Below are 15,565 nucleotides of genomic sequence, written 5' to 3'. Positions count from 1 at the left end.
ATAATTTTACACGTACCTCGTTACAATAATAGTGCGTTGACAGTCACCAGTTACTTGTCTAATCTGCATTTTATGCAAAACTCTAGTTGAGATAAGCGCGTTCAGAAGTTTTTATGACATTGAGGTACGCACTGAGGACTTCCAGGCTGATTAAAGTCCATAAGAGTCCCCTCCGGGAAAGCACTGCAGCGGAAACTTACGAATCTTGTGGTCTAAAGAGAATCGAATAAATGACTTTTCTTACCTTGCATGTTCCTTGGCATGTGCCCCTGTTCCCCATACGATCGAGAGAGTCCCAGGGATTCAGTCTCGACTTTGGGCAGCATGTCAGCGCTGCCGGCCTGAGCTGGAGACTCCGCACCGCTCGGCGGGACACCTGGACGTGAGAGGCACACGTTCCCAAACACACCTCGAAGTGACCCAAATGTCTTTTTCACTATTTCTTACTTTCTGCCTCTGTCTGTCTCCCAATTATGGGACCATGATACGAATACGAAGCCTGATTCAGACGACTCAGACTGTCTCCAAACGGCCGAGATGCATAGCCGGCGTGTGTCTGCTCTTATTCAACTTCACTAATTTCTCAAAACTGCTTATGCGCAAAAAAAACAGAGAGAGAAAAAAAATCCCGCAATAATAAAGCAGAACACTGGCAAGTGATTCCTTGGATACTTAGTAAGGTCAGTTATCAGTTTCTTACTCAAACGAAAACTGCACAGCGTCCGGAGTAAAAGACGATGGTAAGTTTCCCTTTAGCTTTTCCAAAAGTCTTTTTTTAGCGCGTCACCCATTAAAGTGGGACTGTCAGTGAAACTTTCAGCGTTTGGCAGACGAGTACGCGCCGCCGGGGTCGCCCTCTCCTGTGCGTAAAGTCGGATTCGGTGTGTCGGTCGGACTGTCTAGAGATGTGGAGACCTCTCCTCCTCCTCCTCGCGGCTTTGTTTACTCCGCTTTCTCCAATCCGGGGCGCATGCGGTCGTCTGACATCATCTTTCACCGATCCAATCAGGCGAGGAGACCGTGAAACATCGCCTCAAACCCTCTAGTTCCTCGTCTCCAAAATCTCAGCTGTTTAATCCCGTTAATGATGGACTTTAAAAGCGGAGGGAGAACAAGGAAATCAAACGAGGTGATGCAATTGCATGTGGGAGCGGACTCCCTAGGAGCACACGCACCCACGCACGCGCACCGGTACGCACGCTTCTTCAATGCAAAGTTTGTTTGTTTTTTTTACTTTTTTTTTTTAGCTCGATATATGTCTTTAATACATTTTATTGTTTTTTTTTTAATTACCCCCATTAATCAATTTTAGCATCATGTTATCTGCCCCTGTGGTCGTCTAGTACAACTCAATTACACTTTAATGATCCCCTGGCTATTACTGTCATAATACAAAGAAAATGTAATAGCCTTCTTTCTTTCTTTCTTTCTTTCTATTTTGTAATGCAGGTGAAGGACATAATACATTTTGCATTAGACCCATATATATTTAAAAAACGTAAAATAACCTATGTAGCACTAGTAGACTGACTTTTGGGTTTGTTCAATTTTGAGGAAAAAGTGAGCAGCGCCGGCCTCGGGCTCAAAATGGCCTTTATTTTAGGATCAAATCGCCCCCCTTACGCAATAAATTATACCTTTGCTCCTGAATTATTATCAGTAATTGGCTGAGTAGGGATCAATTAGTGACCTGACGTCAGACTCGGGATATTTAGCCAATTTCAAATTAAATACGGGACAAAAAATAATTTTGTGGCTATACATCCCCATAATGCCGCCCTCAACCCGCACACAAGAACAGAAACGCACATATTTTAGTTCACCTATTGTTATCATCGGTCTGAGACACCGAGGACAAGCAGGAAGAGACGTGGAAAACTCGCGGGACAGACCCCCAGACACACCTGAGGGGTCGCAGAGGGCGCGCTACACACACACACACACACACACGCTCACACATGCGCACGCACAGAAAAACACTTGTACGCACCTTCACGTCCAGCATTTTAAAATACCAATCCTTTTAAAACAATCCCACAGAATTACGAATTTAACTTACTGCAACATAGCAGGTAAAATACACCTACAGGCACCGTGAGGGAAACAGAAACCTACAGATCCCCAAAATGACTTTTCTCAGTAGACTTTATTTAGATAAATTCCTCAACGCAATTTCATCTCTTTTTAATTTCCAAGTGAAATATTTACTAAATCAAACACATTTCTTTCCTTATGGCGCACTATCAGGCTACTCACCCTGTAAACACTAATATTCTGAACCTTCTGGGCAAATACAATCAAATTATTTAGAACTTTGTAGAGTAAACCTGTAAAACTGAAGGCTTTGTCCAATCATAGACACAGACACCCGACCTGTTGTATTCATCTTTGCTTTCATTCCTACAGTATCAGTTAAAACTCAGTGCATTACAGATAATATACTTTATGTGTGACCCACAATACAATGTGTAGATTTGGTAATTCAGTAAAAATATACCACATTATCAGTGGGAGACTCTAAAGACTCATGCTAACACTCATCCAGTAGTTTCATATGTATCATGCTTTTCCAGACATCCAGATGTTATTTCAGCCATTTCAATCAAATTTTCTTTCTCAAAGTTTATATGATTAAGGCAACATTGGCTAAAAGACATTATCACTTAAATCCACTAGAAATAAATGTTAACACATGTTGTTATGCTCCTACAGTATCATCACCTGCAGGTCCTTTACACAATCCACAGTCAGGAGACGCACACAGAACAGGCTCACCTGCCTCACACTGGTCAGTCGCTTTAGAGCTGATCCTGTTGTCAGAGTTTTACTCTCTTTCTTCAAAATGCACTTATCCCAACTCCCAATACACACACACACACACACACACACACACACACACACACACACACACACACACACACACACACACACACAGATAAACACAAAAACAGAGAGAAAGAGAGAGAGTTTCTTTGGTGTCTCTTTAATGGAAATGTCCCATTTAACTGGTGCTGAATAATTTTGCTTCACACATTTACCTGTAGTCTTTGTCTCTTGTAGCTAAAGGGTTGTGCCTTTAATAGTAATAAATTATATTAACAAAATAATATACAACAATGTGAAATAAGTGAAACTTGCTTTAAACTTTGATTTTGAAAATAATTGAATTCTCCTGCTGTTTATTTTAGCATCTGTAATCATTTATCCTCCCTTCGTGTATGCACACAGATTCCTTTTATCATCATTTGGTGACCAGCACATCAACCACAATGTTGACAAGAAGTGAAGGAGGCTCTACTAACCAGCAAGATACTCTCAGTGCTGGGCTGTGATTGGCTAAAGCTGGGTTCTTTGCAGGCAGTGGGGGTGGAGTCAGAGAATGACAAGAGCGGACAAGTGGGGGTGGGGAGGGGGTCAGGTTATAAAATGACACAGACACTGATAAGACCTTCTCTGGCAATACAGCACTGCTGGAATGATTAACCTGTATGGACAGAAAGAGAGAGAGAGTGACATAGTGGGGTGCAGTGGGAAAATGTAATGAAAGACACAGAGGAAGAAAGAGAGGATAAAAGACAGGTCAAAAAGTTTGAACACAAAAAGACAAATATCACAATATTTGTTCTTCACAATACAATAAAGTCACAGAAATTGAAACCTGAACTGAAACACAGACTAAAAGACAGAGATAGATAGATAGATAGATAGATAGATAGAGAGAGAGAGAGAGAGAGAGAGAGAGAGAGAGAGAGAGAGAGAGAGAGTCACTCTCAGTAAGTGGTGCTTTATTGACACCAGGTCATTACAGTTTGCAGTTTGAGGTGGTAAAAGTCACATCAAAACAAAAGCAAAGTCATGCCGACACCACGAGTCAAACTTTGGACTAATCTTCAGCCACATAACACTTCCAATTCTGGATTTATCTGATTGGCACACACACACACACACACACACACCACACACACACACACACACACACACACACACACACACACACACACACACACACATTCTGGTCTTAAATCAGTTGTGGGGACATTTGTAGACATAATGTATTACCTAGCCGTTTACCCTAATCTTAACCCGGATTTCAGAAATTATGTTTTGCCTCATTAGGACATTGGTATTTATACCAGAAAAATCCCAATGACGCAACAAAAACAAACACACATGCACACACACACACACACACAGTGACCACACTTCCAGCCACAACTTTGCTGACTGTAAAAATTATATTTGAGAGATTAAAGCACAAGATTCATTCATTCATTTAATGTGGAACGTTGCATTATTGTGTGTGCACGTGTGAAGTTGTTTTTGTGTATATTATCATGTGGCTACCTGGGGACATCTGCAGCATTTCCATGCTGGTCTGTTTGCATGCAAGTCTGAGTGTGTGTCTGTGTGTGTTATGAGTGTCTGTGTGTGTCTGAGTGTCTTTGTGTTCATGAATGAGTGTATGTCTGCATGTATGACTGAGTTGTTCTGATCAAAAAACAATAGCCTTGGAACTGTAACACACACACTAACATCATTAAATTATAATCAACACACACTGCCTATTCATAACCAGGAAATCACTCCTCACTCAACCCCCCCAACACACACACACACACACACACACACACACACGCACACACACACACACACACACACACACACACACACACACACACACACACACACACACACACACACACACACACACACACACACACACTTCTCCCCCTACTTACCTCTGTTTTATGTTTTGAAGATGTAATGTACACAGTCAGTTGCTCTAAAAACTGCAGCGTCCTGCAAACAGAGCAACAACTCATAAAACAAAACAAAGAAGGTGGCAGGGTGGCACAAACATAGCATCACTGATGTAAGCAAAAGAGAAAGAGGAAGATGGAAGCAAGTGGCAGAAAAATTAAAGATGCATTAATCTGCCCACTTGGGGCTGTACAACAAGCTGTAAACACAAGACTGACTTACTGTCACCTTGTAAAGTTGCTGTGGTTATGTTTTTGGAGTAGGTGTGATACATTTTTCTGTTTCTGTCATCTAACAGCTGCAGAAGAATAACACAGTGATCTGGCCTATGTGTAACCTGCAAGTAACAGGAACAGTAATGTCTCTGCTGCTGCACAAAGCCCATTGACCGAATTAGTATTTTATTATACAATAATGCTGGATGACATAAACAACTGAATATATCGACGACAACACCCGTATTGTGTGATCAGCTATACTGACGTTAAAAATGAGCGCTCAATTAAAGGTGACAAAATGTTGCTTGTCAACATTACTGTTATACAGCTTCCCCAGTTGCAAAAACTGGCTTTGTGTGGACAGATGGTCAAAATGGAAAGGAAAAGATGCATTTTAGATACTAGTGGGGATAATTCCAGGTTCCTGCATGACACTCTTGCCTGGTTTCTGTTTGTCTCTCCCCAGTTCCTCAGTGTAACTCATGTCCCATTGACTTTCTGTTGTGCCCCCAGGTAAACTGCTGTTACCTGCTGGTCTCCAGGTCTTTGGATGTGGACAGTCATTGGTGAAAACTAAGTCTGTCAACTTCAAGTGTTGACATTTGGGCTTAGGAGATAAACCTCACAGGGGATCAAACAAACACTGGCCCTTTTGACTGAAGAAAGGAGAGTGTGTTTGTGTGTGTGCGCGCGGGTTGCACGTTTGCTGCTGACAACCTAAAGTGGAAGGACGCTGATATTGTCCAAGGGGTTTCGTTATCTCGATGTCAAACGGCTGAGAAGACATAAAAGTGAGGTAAGCTGGAGAACACATGTGCATGCACACTTTAATGATTTATAAACCAACAAAGGTAAAAAGAGGGAGATAAATATATAAATGTAAAAAACAACACATGTATCCAGAATATTTTCAGGTTTGACTGGCATCTGTGTGCTCAAATATGAAGTCCCAGAGAAACACACACTGTATCAACAAAGAAATGAGAAATGATTTTTTTGGCGTAAACGCTGCAGAACCAGACTAAATGTTGAGAAATCTTTATTTTATAAATTCTGAGGCAGTATCACTGAGAAGATTAGCCTCTGCTGGCTTGTACACATTTTACCTTTCGAGTCCTAGGTTGAATTTAGCCAAGACACAGTTGATTCCTGAATGACATAGTCAGGTAGCAGAAGGTGCTATTTTTCTTTTTACTTCAAGATAAAGTAAAGTGTAGTATTTCTTGCACCAGTAGACTGTACAATGGGCAACATGTTTATTTTCAGCAAAGCCAAATAGACAACAGACATCTCCAGAGAGTGTGAGAAGGCACAAGAAGCAACACATTCTTTGCTACGGGAAGTGAGAGGTTTCATGGGAAAGTTGTTTAAAAATCATCAGTGCTAGTCCTTCAAGAAAGGCTACCAATTATCTCTCATAGTCTCATTTGTTTATGGCACTTGAACAATGACATTGTTGTTAATTTGACAATAGTGTACTGTTGTTTAAAACATTCTACATGCTACTTTGGTAAGGAGGTGAAGGGATGCAGGCAGGAGATATGAGGTGAATAAAAATACTGTGGGGTAGTGTGACACAGAGCAGGTCAAGGTTTGGTACTTCCAAGTGTCTGATGAAATGTCAGTCAAATCGGAGTGAGGGATGGTAAAAGGGATGGCAAAGGAAAAAGTGGCGGGGGAAAGGAGAGCATCAGAGGGAGGAAGGGAACTGAGGACTCTGCAGGGAGCTACCCTGTTAATGTTTCTGACAGAAGGAGGGGAGAGGAGATGAGGATGAAAGAAGAAGATCTACATTGAGCTAAATAACCTGCTAACATCTCTGACAGAAGGTGGGGGAGGGGTTGAATGCAAAGGAAAAGCAGGAGGATGGGGAGAGAGGAAGCTGCAAGGGGTTAAAAGACCAGTGACTAGTCTAGAACAGAGAAGTAATTAGAATCAAAATAACTTTATTTTCCAAGTCCATTAAACATACAGGGGTTTGTGTATCTGAGCTGAGCCTTTATACAAGCAGGTGACAAAAAAAAAATACCTGAGCAAATGAGAAGCAAAACAAATGCAGACACATCCATCACCAAATGATTTCAGTCAAGTTCAGTGACATTCACAGTCACCAGATCTCAACCCAACCAAACACAATAGGAGATTAGGGAACGAAATTAGGGAACGATGTGTTAGCCAGCACTCTCATTTGGTCTTTTAATACCCACCAGTATTAAAAGACCAAATGAGAAAATATCTTTTGGAGGAATGGAGTTTGAGTTTTATCCCTGCAGCACAGTTTCAGAGACTTCTAGAATCTAGGGCAAAGTGCACTGAAGCTGTTCTGGAGGTTAGTGGTGGCCCAACACCTTACTATGACACTTTATATTGATTCCTTCTTTAATTTGTCACCCAGCTGTATGTTACATAATCAAAATTTGATTATTCAGATATTGTAATTGCTGGGCTTTGGTGCCCAGGAACCTGCTAGTTTCATTTTACCCATTAAATAAGGAAAGGAATGATTAATTAAACCAATTATTTGATGGTCAGGTGCACTGTTGAATGAGCTCACACCAGAATACTCACAGAAACTGAATTTTTGTTGTGGGAAATGTAGTTTGCGTCATTTGCATTCTTTACATTGCTTGCATTTTACAAAGTTTGAAACCAGGCTGATGAAGAGCAGAGAGTCAATGAAAGTCAGTAGACAAGCAGAGAAGAAGGAAGAAACAATTAAGGTAGGAGATGTTAAATATGGAACATGAGAAAGGGTTGAAGGGGTAGTGTGAGAAAGTACACACACATGTTCAGTTCAATCCAATATAAACATTATGCCGGAGAAAGTCCAGGAATATATGCTGTGGTAACTGTGACTCACACAACCTAACCACTTCTCCATATACACACACACACACACACACACACACACACACACACACACACACACACACACACACACACAAACTCCGGCATGTCCAAGATGATAATTAATCTGCCTGCTTCTTGGTTCTTTTCCAAGCACTTCTTTAGGAACAGAGGTATAATTGTTGTATCGACTGTCAGACTCCTGCAGCTCTGACCTTTGACTTCCTTTCTACTTGTTTCTTTAATGTGGGCCATTTAGAAGTAACTGCTGGACAGACTGTAAATAAATTTGTAAAGCAACATCAGGTCAATGCCTAAAATATAAAACTGCAAAATGTGGACATGAAAACATTTTCCTAGTCACAATACAAATACCAGACACTGTGGTCCATTTCAGATTATATCCTTCTGTAAAAGGACTGCATGCTGAGACCTTTAGAGCTGTTGTGGCACTTTGTTAAAAAGGTCGTATGTTTTCCTTAATCTGTGTGATGGCACATGTACATACACACATTCATCTTCTCTGTTGCGCTTCTGTCCTTTTCTCTTGCTCACTAAACACACAAACACAGGCACATGCACATGCACAAACACGGAGCGGCTGCTAGATCCATTAGCAGGTCATGTAACAGTCATTGTTCATTGCTTCCGATAAGCTCCTATTTTCAAGAGCCAGCAGGAGGAACAACAGTATTCTCAGACACTGTCAGGTGTTCAGGTCGCAACAGAAACTTAAACTATAAGGGGAGGTCTCACTTGAAATATAGTTTTTTTATGCACGTGTGTGTGTGTGTGCGCGTGTGTGTGTGTGTGAGAGAGAGAGTCTATGTTTATGTTGTCATGAATGCATGCATTAATAACTTCACACACCTTATCAGCTCCTTGCACCTTCATATCTGTGGATGTTTGTTTACAGCAGTTAGCGTAAGCATCGTCAGGTGAAATTCCAAGGGTAGCCTGCTCTCAGGTGGAGGTTCCCATAAGTGAGTGCGAACGCCAAAAACAGCTGCAGTCGGAATGTCAGCTCATGGCATTGTTCTCCTCAGACAGGCGTACAGTTCAGACATGCATGTTTTAAGTGTGACTATTTACCCCAGAGCGGATGTTTGGCCTGGGTACAGCTGAAAATCAGAGGACGTCTGTTGTTGCTAAATGTGATGGGCTGATTAACTGTCACAGATTTATTTAAGGATGCATAGTTGAGAATCTGAAACATAAATACAGAGAATAGTGTTTCATGTTACTTGTTATTCATTTGACACCTCTGTCTTTGTCAATTCAAAATCTGAATTGAACTTTTATTGAAATTACCCTGAACTGCCAGCTGGGAAAATATTATTCTAGGATACAAACAGCTATTGCTGCAGCAATTGGCCAGAACTAGCATTCAGCTGTTCTACAATTTTTTCTATGAAATATTCACATTCATGAGCTGATTCTTTAACTGCTAATATTTGGCATCTTTGCTCACTGCTTGTGTTTTTCTGAGTCAGCTACCTGTAAATATAATCAGTGAAATTATTTGCTTTAAATGCCCATGTATCAGATGATGCTCACAGATTTTATTCAGTCTCAAATGCAAATCCTTTCTGCACATGAACAAGCTTGAATGCAGATTTATTTTACAGGTTTATAAAAGCTGATTTACAACTACAAACTTTTTGCTCCTTTGTTCACATCACTTAACAAGCTTAAAATCTTTTTGATCATAGTTTGAGCCCATATTTTTCACCCCACCTTAGGGTGTGGCCCTTCTTACCAGCTTCCTACCACCTTCCTCCAGTGGGGTAGTTCTTTTCAAGTATATCATGACCAATCGACAGTGGTTGCTAGCAAGATTTGCTCAAACCTGCAAAACTATTTGTCTATAAAAATCCGCCCTAAAAACAGTAACAACAATTTTAAGTATTCATTTTAAGGGACCATAAGGTGAAAAGAGTAGGAATCCCTGCTCCAGAGTTTAAAAAGAAAATGTGGAGAGACAGGGACTCACAAACTCAGGTAGAAGCAGCAGGCAGAGGCAAAGTGGGTAAACTACAACACTTTATCACCATATATATATATATATATATAGAATAGTAATGGAACAAGCATCACAGAGTATTGATAAATAACAGCGGATCTCTAGATGGATTTTTTTCCATCAACCGTATTATTCACCGTGCAAGATTGGCGATTTGAATACAAGGACAAAATCCTCTCAGTGGGGCAGTTTTAGTTGCCAGGTGAGTGTGCGGTCATTTGTGACAAAGGTGCACTTATACACACACACACACCCAACTCTATAAAATCTCTTCCCTATTCACACTGCTGTTTATTTAGGTGAATCCTGGGTGACTGTATAGGCTGTTGACTGCTTTTCTGTCTGAGACACACGCGCACACATTTGGGCACACACACACCTCAGTCAGTGACCCTGGGGTCAGCGTGCGGTTGGCTGTAACAGCCTGAATAGTGAAAATGTGTGTAAGAGAGGATGGACTGCTTTTACACTCTCTGCTTGTATCACACACATACACACACTCACAGATACTAGTGGCTGGTCGACTGGTGTCTGTGGTCGCAGAGCGGTCAGTTGTGACAGACACATCGTATCCCCTCTGGTTGACCCTTCTCCACTAACACGTACGCACACATATACACACTTATACACACACGCACACACACACACAAAAAACTGCGCCCAATGGACCATTCCCTTCTCCCTTTATCCAACCTCTGTCCCTTTCTACAAACCTGCCATACCATTCAACACTGCGCTAATGACACAGAACAGCTAACAGGCCATTGAAGAAACACACACCTCCACCTCTGCCAAAATGCATAACATTAAGATGTCCACTCCAATCCATTCACATTTACATTTTATGCCTTAGGCTGAAGGTCTCAGCTTCTGTCTGCAATTCTCCAATTCAGTGAGAGCTGCTATAAGTAAGATCCAGTGAGTTATCATCACCATGTCTTGTTGTACATGATTTATTTCTTTTCAGATATCAATGGGAATGTTTTGTTATGCTGTTGGAGAGTAAATATAAATATAATAATAATAGTAGAATGAAGTGCATATCAGGTGTTTAAGGGGAAGAACATGTTAAAAGACTCCAATTTGGCAAAGAGACAACTATTAGCAATGTACATGGAATTAAGCCCAGTTTCTTATTCCATAAACATTTCAAACACAGGGTACATTAAGCAATTTCCATCTCAGCTATAAAATATCTATATAGTTACTCTAAAGCCTCTACTTTGCGTAGATGTGGTAGGAATATTTGGGTTGAATTTTTCCTTCTCTTCATGCTAATGTAAAAACAACAGCCATAGTGTTCTGACAGTCACCAACAAGACAAATCCCGACACATCTGCTGTACACATTAATGTGAACATTTCTGACCTAAATCCTCCATTGTTGCCCAGTTTGAAGGGCTAACACCTCTAATCAATGTGTTGCTATTCAATCAGGGCAACTATTGTGCTGTGTCATCCAGAGAATGGCTAATAAAGCCTAATTGCGGCACTGAGATCCATAAAGTCAGGCAGGTGAAGAGGATGAGAGAGCTGCTTTATGGTTTTAAAAGAGGGGGTGGGGGTGGACATTGTTCCCCCATGATAAAGTTCTTCTCCAGTCTCTGTCTGTGTACGTTTACTTACCTCTCTGTGAGGGTATAATTTTTGGTGACGTGTGTGTTTCTCTGTGTGTGTTTGCTTACCTCTAAGTGAGAAGCCTAGAGTGGGTGATGTGCAGGTCACTTGGTCATTATGCCTGCTTGTGTGTGTGTGTATCTCTTACTGTGTGTGCTAAGACTTAATGGAGAGTAAATACTGAGATCCTAACCATTAACTGTGCCATAATGTTTAGTCATGGAGACATTATCTATGGCCAGTTCCTCTCCTTGACTGAAGGAATTTGGTCCTGGAAATTTATGTTCTTTTGTTCTTTTCTTTGAATCTTCCACAACTGAATCCAAAAGTCACATGGGAGCACATATTGTTAGAGGAAAACAGGGGTTGCACTTTAATTAAGCCTAATCCATTGCTGATGAATGGAGTTGTAGGAAGAAGTTTTTATGGCTTCTAATATTTTACTGTGAATGGAAGGGCAATGTTAAGCAGTAGTAATGTTGAAAGTCACAGAAATCTGGAGATCCACATAAAATTTATCCAAATCTTATTAAATCTTATCAGTGAAAACTTGTGAGGTTTCTGAAGTGAGGCTTTCTCAAAATATACCCATTTTAGCACACTTTGAGGCATCAAATGCCCTAAATTTCGGGGAGTAAAATGTAAACAACACCTCTGACACAAAAGAAGTGACTCATTTTGAATGGCTTCTTTCGAAAAAATGACAGGCAAAGGTCCATAGGATCACACATTTGCCCTCAAACATACAGTATGCAGATACAAACTGTCATCAGATTTGTAAAGTGGCCCTTTTTTGATTACACTTGCCAGACATCCCGTCAACAACATAGAGTATTTATTGACTTTCACACATATTGTAGTGGTAGTGGTTTTTTTTGAAGCGAGCATTTTGTTGATCAGACTCACTTCAGTCTGTCTTTCCTCTATAGCAGGGCCTGCTGACAGCACTGTTTTAAACAATACATGACCTGTTTCAAGGAAGTGACAGTTTTGTGTATTCAAAATAAATTAAAGTGAAACAGTAAAACTAATTCTTCAGCCATTTAAATAATCAACTGACAATCTGATAATGCTTTTGTCGACTGGATCCCCAGAAAATTTTGAGATGTTACTTGATACTTTTCTAAAATGTATGATTTTCTCCAAAGCTCTGCTTTCTGGTCTGGCTGCAGATGATCACAATATTAGAAGCATTTCCTGTAACCTAAAGATCGTCAGTTTGTTCCCTGTAATGCCACTGTACAACAGCCGTACTGTATGTCTTGTTGAACTGTATTTAAGCGTTTTCCTGAATCCTCACCTGCTCACTCTGGATAAGCTAAATGTCTAAAATGAAAAATGTAACGTTCCTCACTAAAACCAATGCAATCATTTTACAGTCTTAGCTGACATGAGGAATGGAGAAAGGAGGTTGGCCAGCAAGTTTTCTGACAGAAGTTTGGACAGAAGGAGAGTTGAGATGTGAGTTCATTTTATCTGGATGGAGTCCCTTTTGCACTGAATCATTTAGTCAGCCAGACGGTCAGTCAGTCAGCCAGTTGGTGATGCGGCCATGGAGTTCAGAGATTGTCTGTCAGTTGATTAGCCAGTCGAGCCATCAAAATTCAGTTATACAACCAACCAGACAGTCAGTTGGGGAGATGACCTGTTAGCCATTGGTCTAAGCGGGCAGACAGCCAGCCAGCCAGGTGGCTGGTAAATCAGCTTGTCTGCTAACAACTCAATGGTTTGGTTTGCTGAATTACGCTAACTGGCTGCCAGAGCTAGAGCTATAACCAACCGAGTTGACTGGCAATTACTTGGTTAGTAAACGTATTGGTGAGTAACTTCCTCTGATATCCAACCAGGTAGCTAGTCAGTGTATCCGACATTGAGTTTGTGAGACAGTTACAGTTAGCCAGTCACATTTATTCCATTTGTTATTCAGCCAGTCAGTCAATGGTGTGTCAGCCAATCAGTCAGCTAGTTAATGAGCTGATGAGTCAATCACCAGTCACCATCCAGCCAGTCATGCAGCTGCCCAGTTAGTCCGTACAGCAGGTTCCAAATGAGCCAAGTAAGCCTTTTGTATATTTTCAGAGCTGTACATACAGATGTGTGTGCCAATGTGTGTGTGTGTGTGTTAGAGAAACAGAAAGAGAAGAAGCACGAAATACATTTTTTATATATATATACTGCACAGTATATACATACAGCACAGTATATGCACGTGTGTATATGCGTATACTTTGGACCACCCATAGGCCTGAAGTGTCTCTGGGTGGGGCCTGGACCTGGATTAATTATGGTCCCCACATGAGGTGGTTTTGTGGCAGGTTGGGGGTGGGGTTGTTACACCTGTGAACTCCGTCACTGTAAACCTTGAGCCAGCTCCCTGACATGAGGCAGTAGGTATGTCGGTCTGGGTGAAAATGACTCCCAGCTTTCTCCCCTTCAGGCCCGAGGGGGAAATCTCACACATATGGTTCATATACTCATTTGTCCAAAAGTGAGGAAACATCAAGAAAGAAATCCAGATATGTTTTAAGGAATGAGAAAATTCTAGCTTTCCAGCTGGACAGGGAAGTGAGAGCAATTTTCTGAGAAATGCAGACAGAGTCTCCTGTTGTGGAGATATATAGGAGCTGCCCTTTACTGGGACCCCAGCAGATATAAATGGTGCTTCGATCTCGTCTCCCCCGGCAGTGGGTCTCTGGGCGTTACCGAGGGTTTGAGGTGTTTTACCTCATGCCAACGCCTATAAATCTGTCACCTGTTAGAATCTGTTTCCGGGCCCCAAGCTGGAGGGAACAAATTGTGGCTTTGGGCTGGAGAGTGGATGGAAATGGAGGAGGAAGAGGAAAAGATGGAAGGAAGGAGAGAAAGAGAGAAAGAGGGAGAGGGAAAGAGGGAGAGAGAAGTGACCTGTCAGCTCAGCCCATTCATCATCTGGACAAAATGGTCGCCTTTGTCCTTTTCCGCTGACCAGCCAAAACATCCTGTGGTAAGCAAGTTTTAAGGTGACGCTTAAGTGTGTGTCATAGTGTCTTTAGTGTCTCTTGCTTGCTACTTTAATCTTTTCATCCGTTCATCAATATAACATTTACTTATTTTCCCTGTCGCCTGCTGCATGTTCTCCCGTGACATCCCCTCGCATGGCATCAGTATTTAAGAACACACTGCTGGTTGGAAATAAGATGAGATCATTGAAGGTTGGCACTAAAACAGAATCAGAAAAGTCGTGTGTGGTATTTATAGAATGCGGTAAGACAGCTTCTCTGGTCATTCTTAATTATTATTTTTTTATATACAGCAGCGGGCCCCATGATCTGACGTTGTACAGTTGTGTGTAGCTATTAAAAGTTGGCATGCTGTGGACCACATTAATGAGGACCTCCAGTTGGAGCGGTCAGGTAGAGTCGAGTCTGTGGCGGCCAGAAAGCTGACAGCTTCGTCCTCTGGAGAAAATGGTGAGCCAGTTTGGGTTTGGCAAGACACTGTGTGTGTGTGTGTGTGTGTGTGTGTGTGTGTGTGTGTGTGTGTGTGTTTGTGTGTGTGTGTGTGTGTGTGTGTGTGTTTTGCTGTTCATGTGTGGGAAGTATTCATATGCTTTAATATAAAGACACAGAGCACATACAAATGAACATACCTCAGCACAAACCTGGATATGATTTTACAAGTTTTCACTAATAAAAAGCCACAGACATTAGCACTCACACAGTTGCTCTCACACACAAGCGCAACACAGATTAAGGTCTCTGTATGCTCCAAATAATTTTGATTCATGCCTATTCTGAATGGTGATAACAGCCTTTTACACAGTCTCTACTCAAAGGTGTTCATGGTGTGCGCTTGGTTGTACTTATGAAAAGTGATGGAAGTGGCTGTGTGAAGAATGAAAAAAGTGACCTTGAGAGGGAAGCTTAAATTCTGTTTACTTTCTTGCAGCCACACACCTGGCCAGTCACAGGGTGAAGTTGACTTGCTTATTGAATTGTCTGTTTCCAACCCCCTCCAATTCAAATGACAGGACCTCATTTGCACTTAGTCACGTCATGCACCTTAAGTGTAAATGCATTCAAGATGCATTAGAGATTAATTGAAATGTGACTACTTAAACC

At 41.4% G+C, this 15,565-nt stretch overlaps 1 protein-coding gene across 1 annotated transcript in view; it reads right to left on the bottom strand.

Moving 5' to 3' along the window:
- nr5a2 (nuclear receptor subfamily 5, group A, member 2) overlaps positions 1-999 on the bottom strand; it is a 68,202-nt gene extending 67,203 nt beyond the window's left edge. Inside the window, exon 1 of the mRNA XM_041040403.1 lies at positions 245-999. Within this exon, the coding sequence (XP_040896337.1) occupies positions 245-326 (82 nt within the window). The 5' untranslated portion in view covers positions 327-999. The remainder of the gene's footprint in view (positions 1-244) is intronic.
- Positions 1,000-15,565: the final 14,566 nt, after the last annotated feature.

This window comes from Toxotes jaculatrix, chromosome 6 (genome assembly GCF_017976425.1).
Source record: "Toxotes jaculatrix isolate fToxJac2 chromosome 6, fToxJac2.pri, whole genome shotgun sequence".
NCBI lineage: Eukaryota > Metazoa > Chordata > Actinopteri > Toxotidae > Toxotes > Toxotes jaculatrix.
Note: the sequence above shows the minus strand (reverse complement) of the source record. Positions and strands in the feature narration are given on the sequence as shown.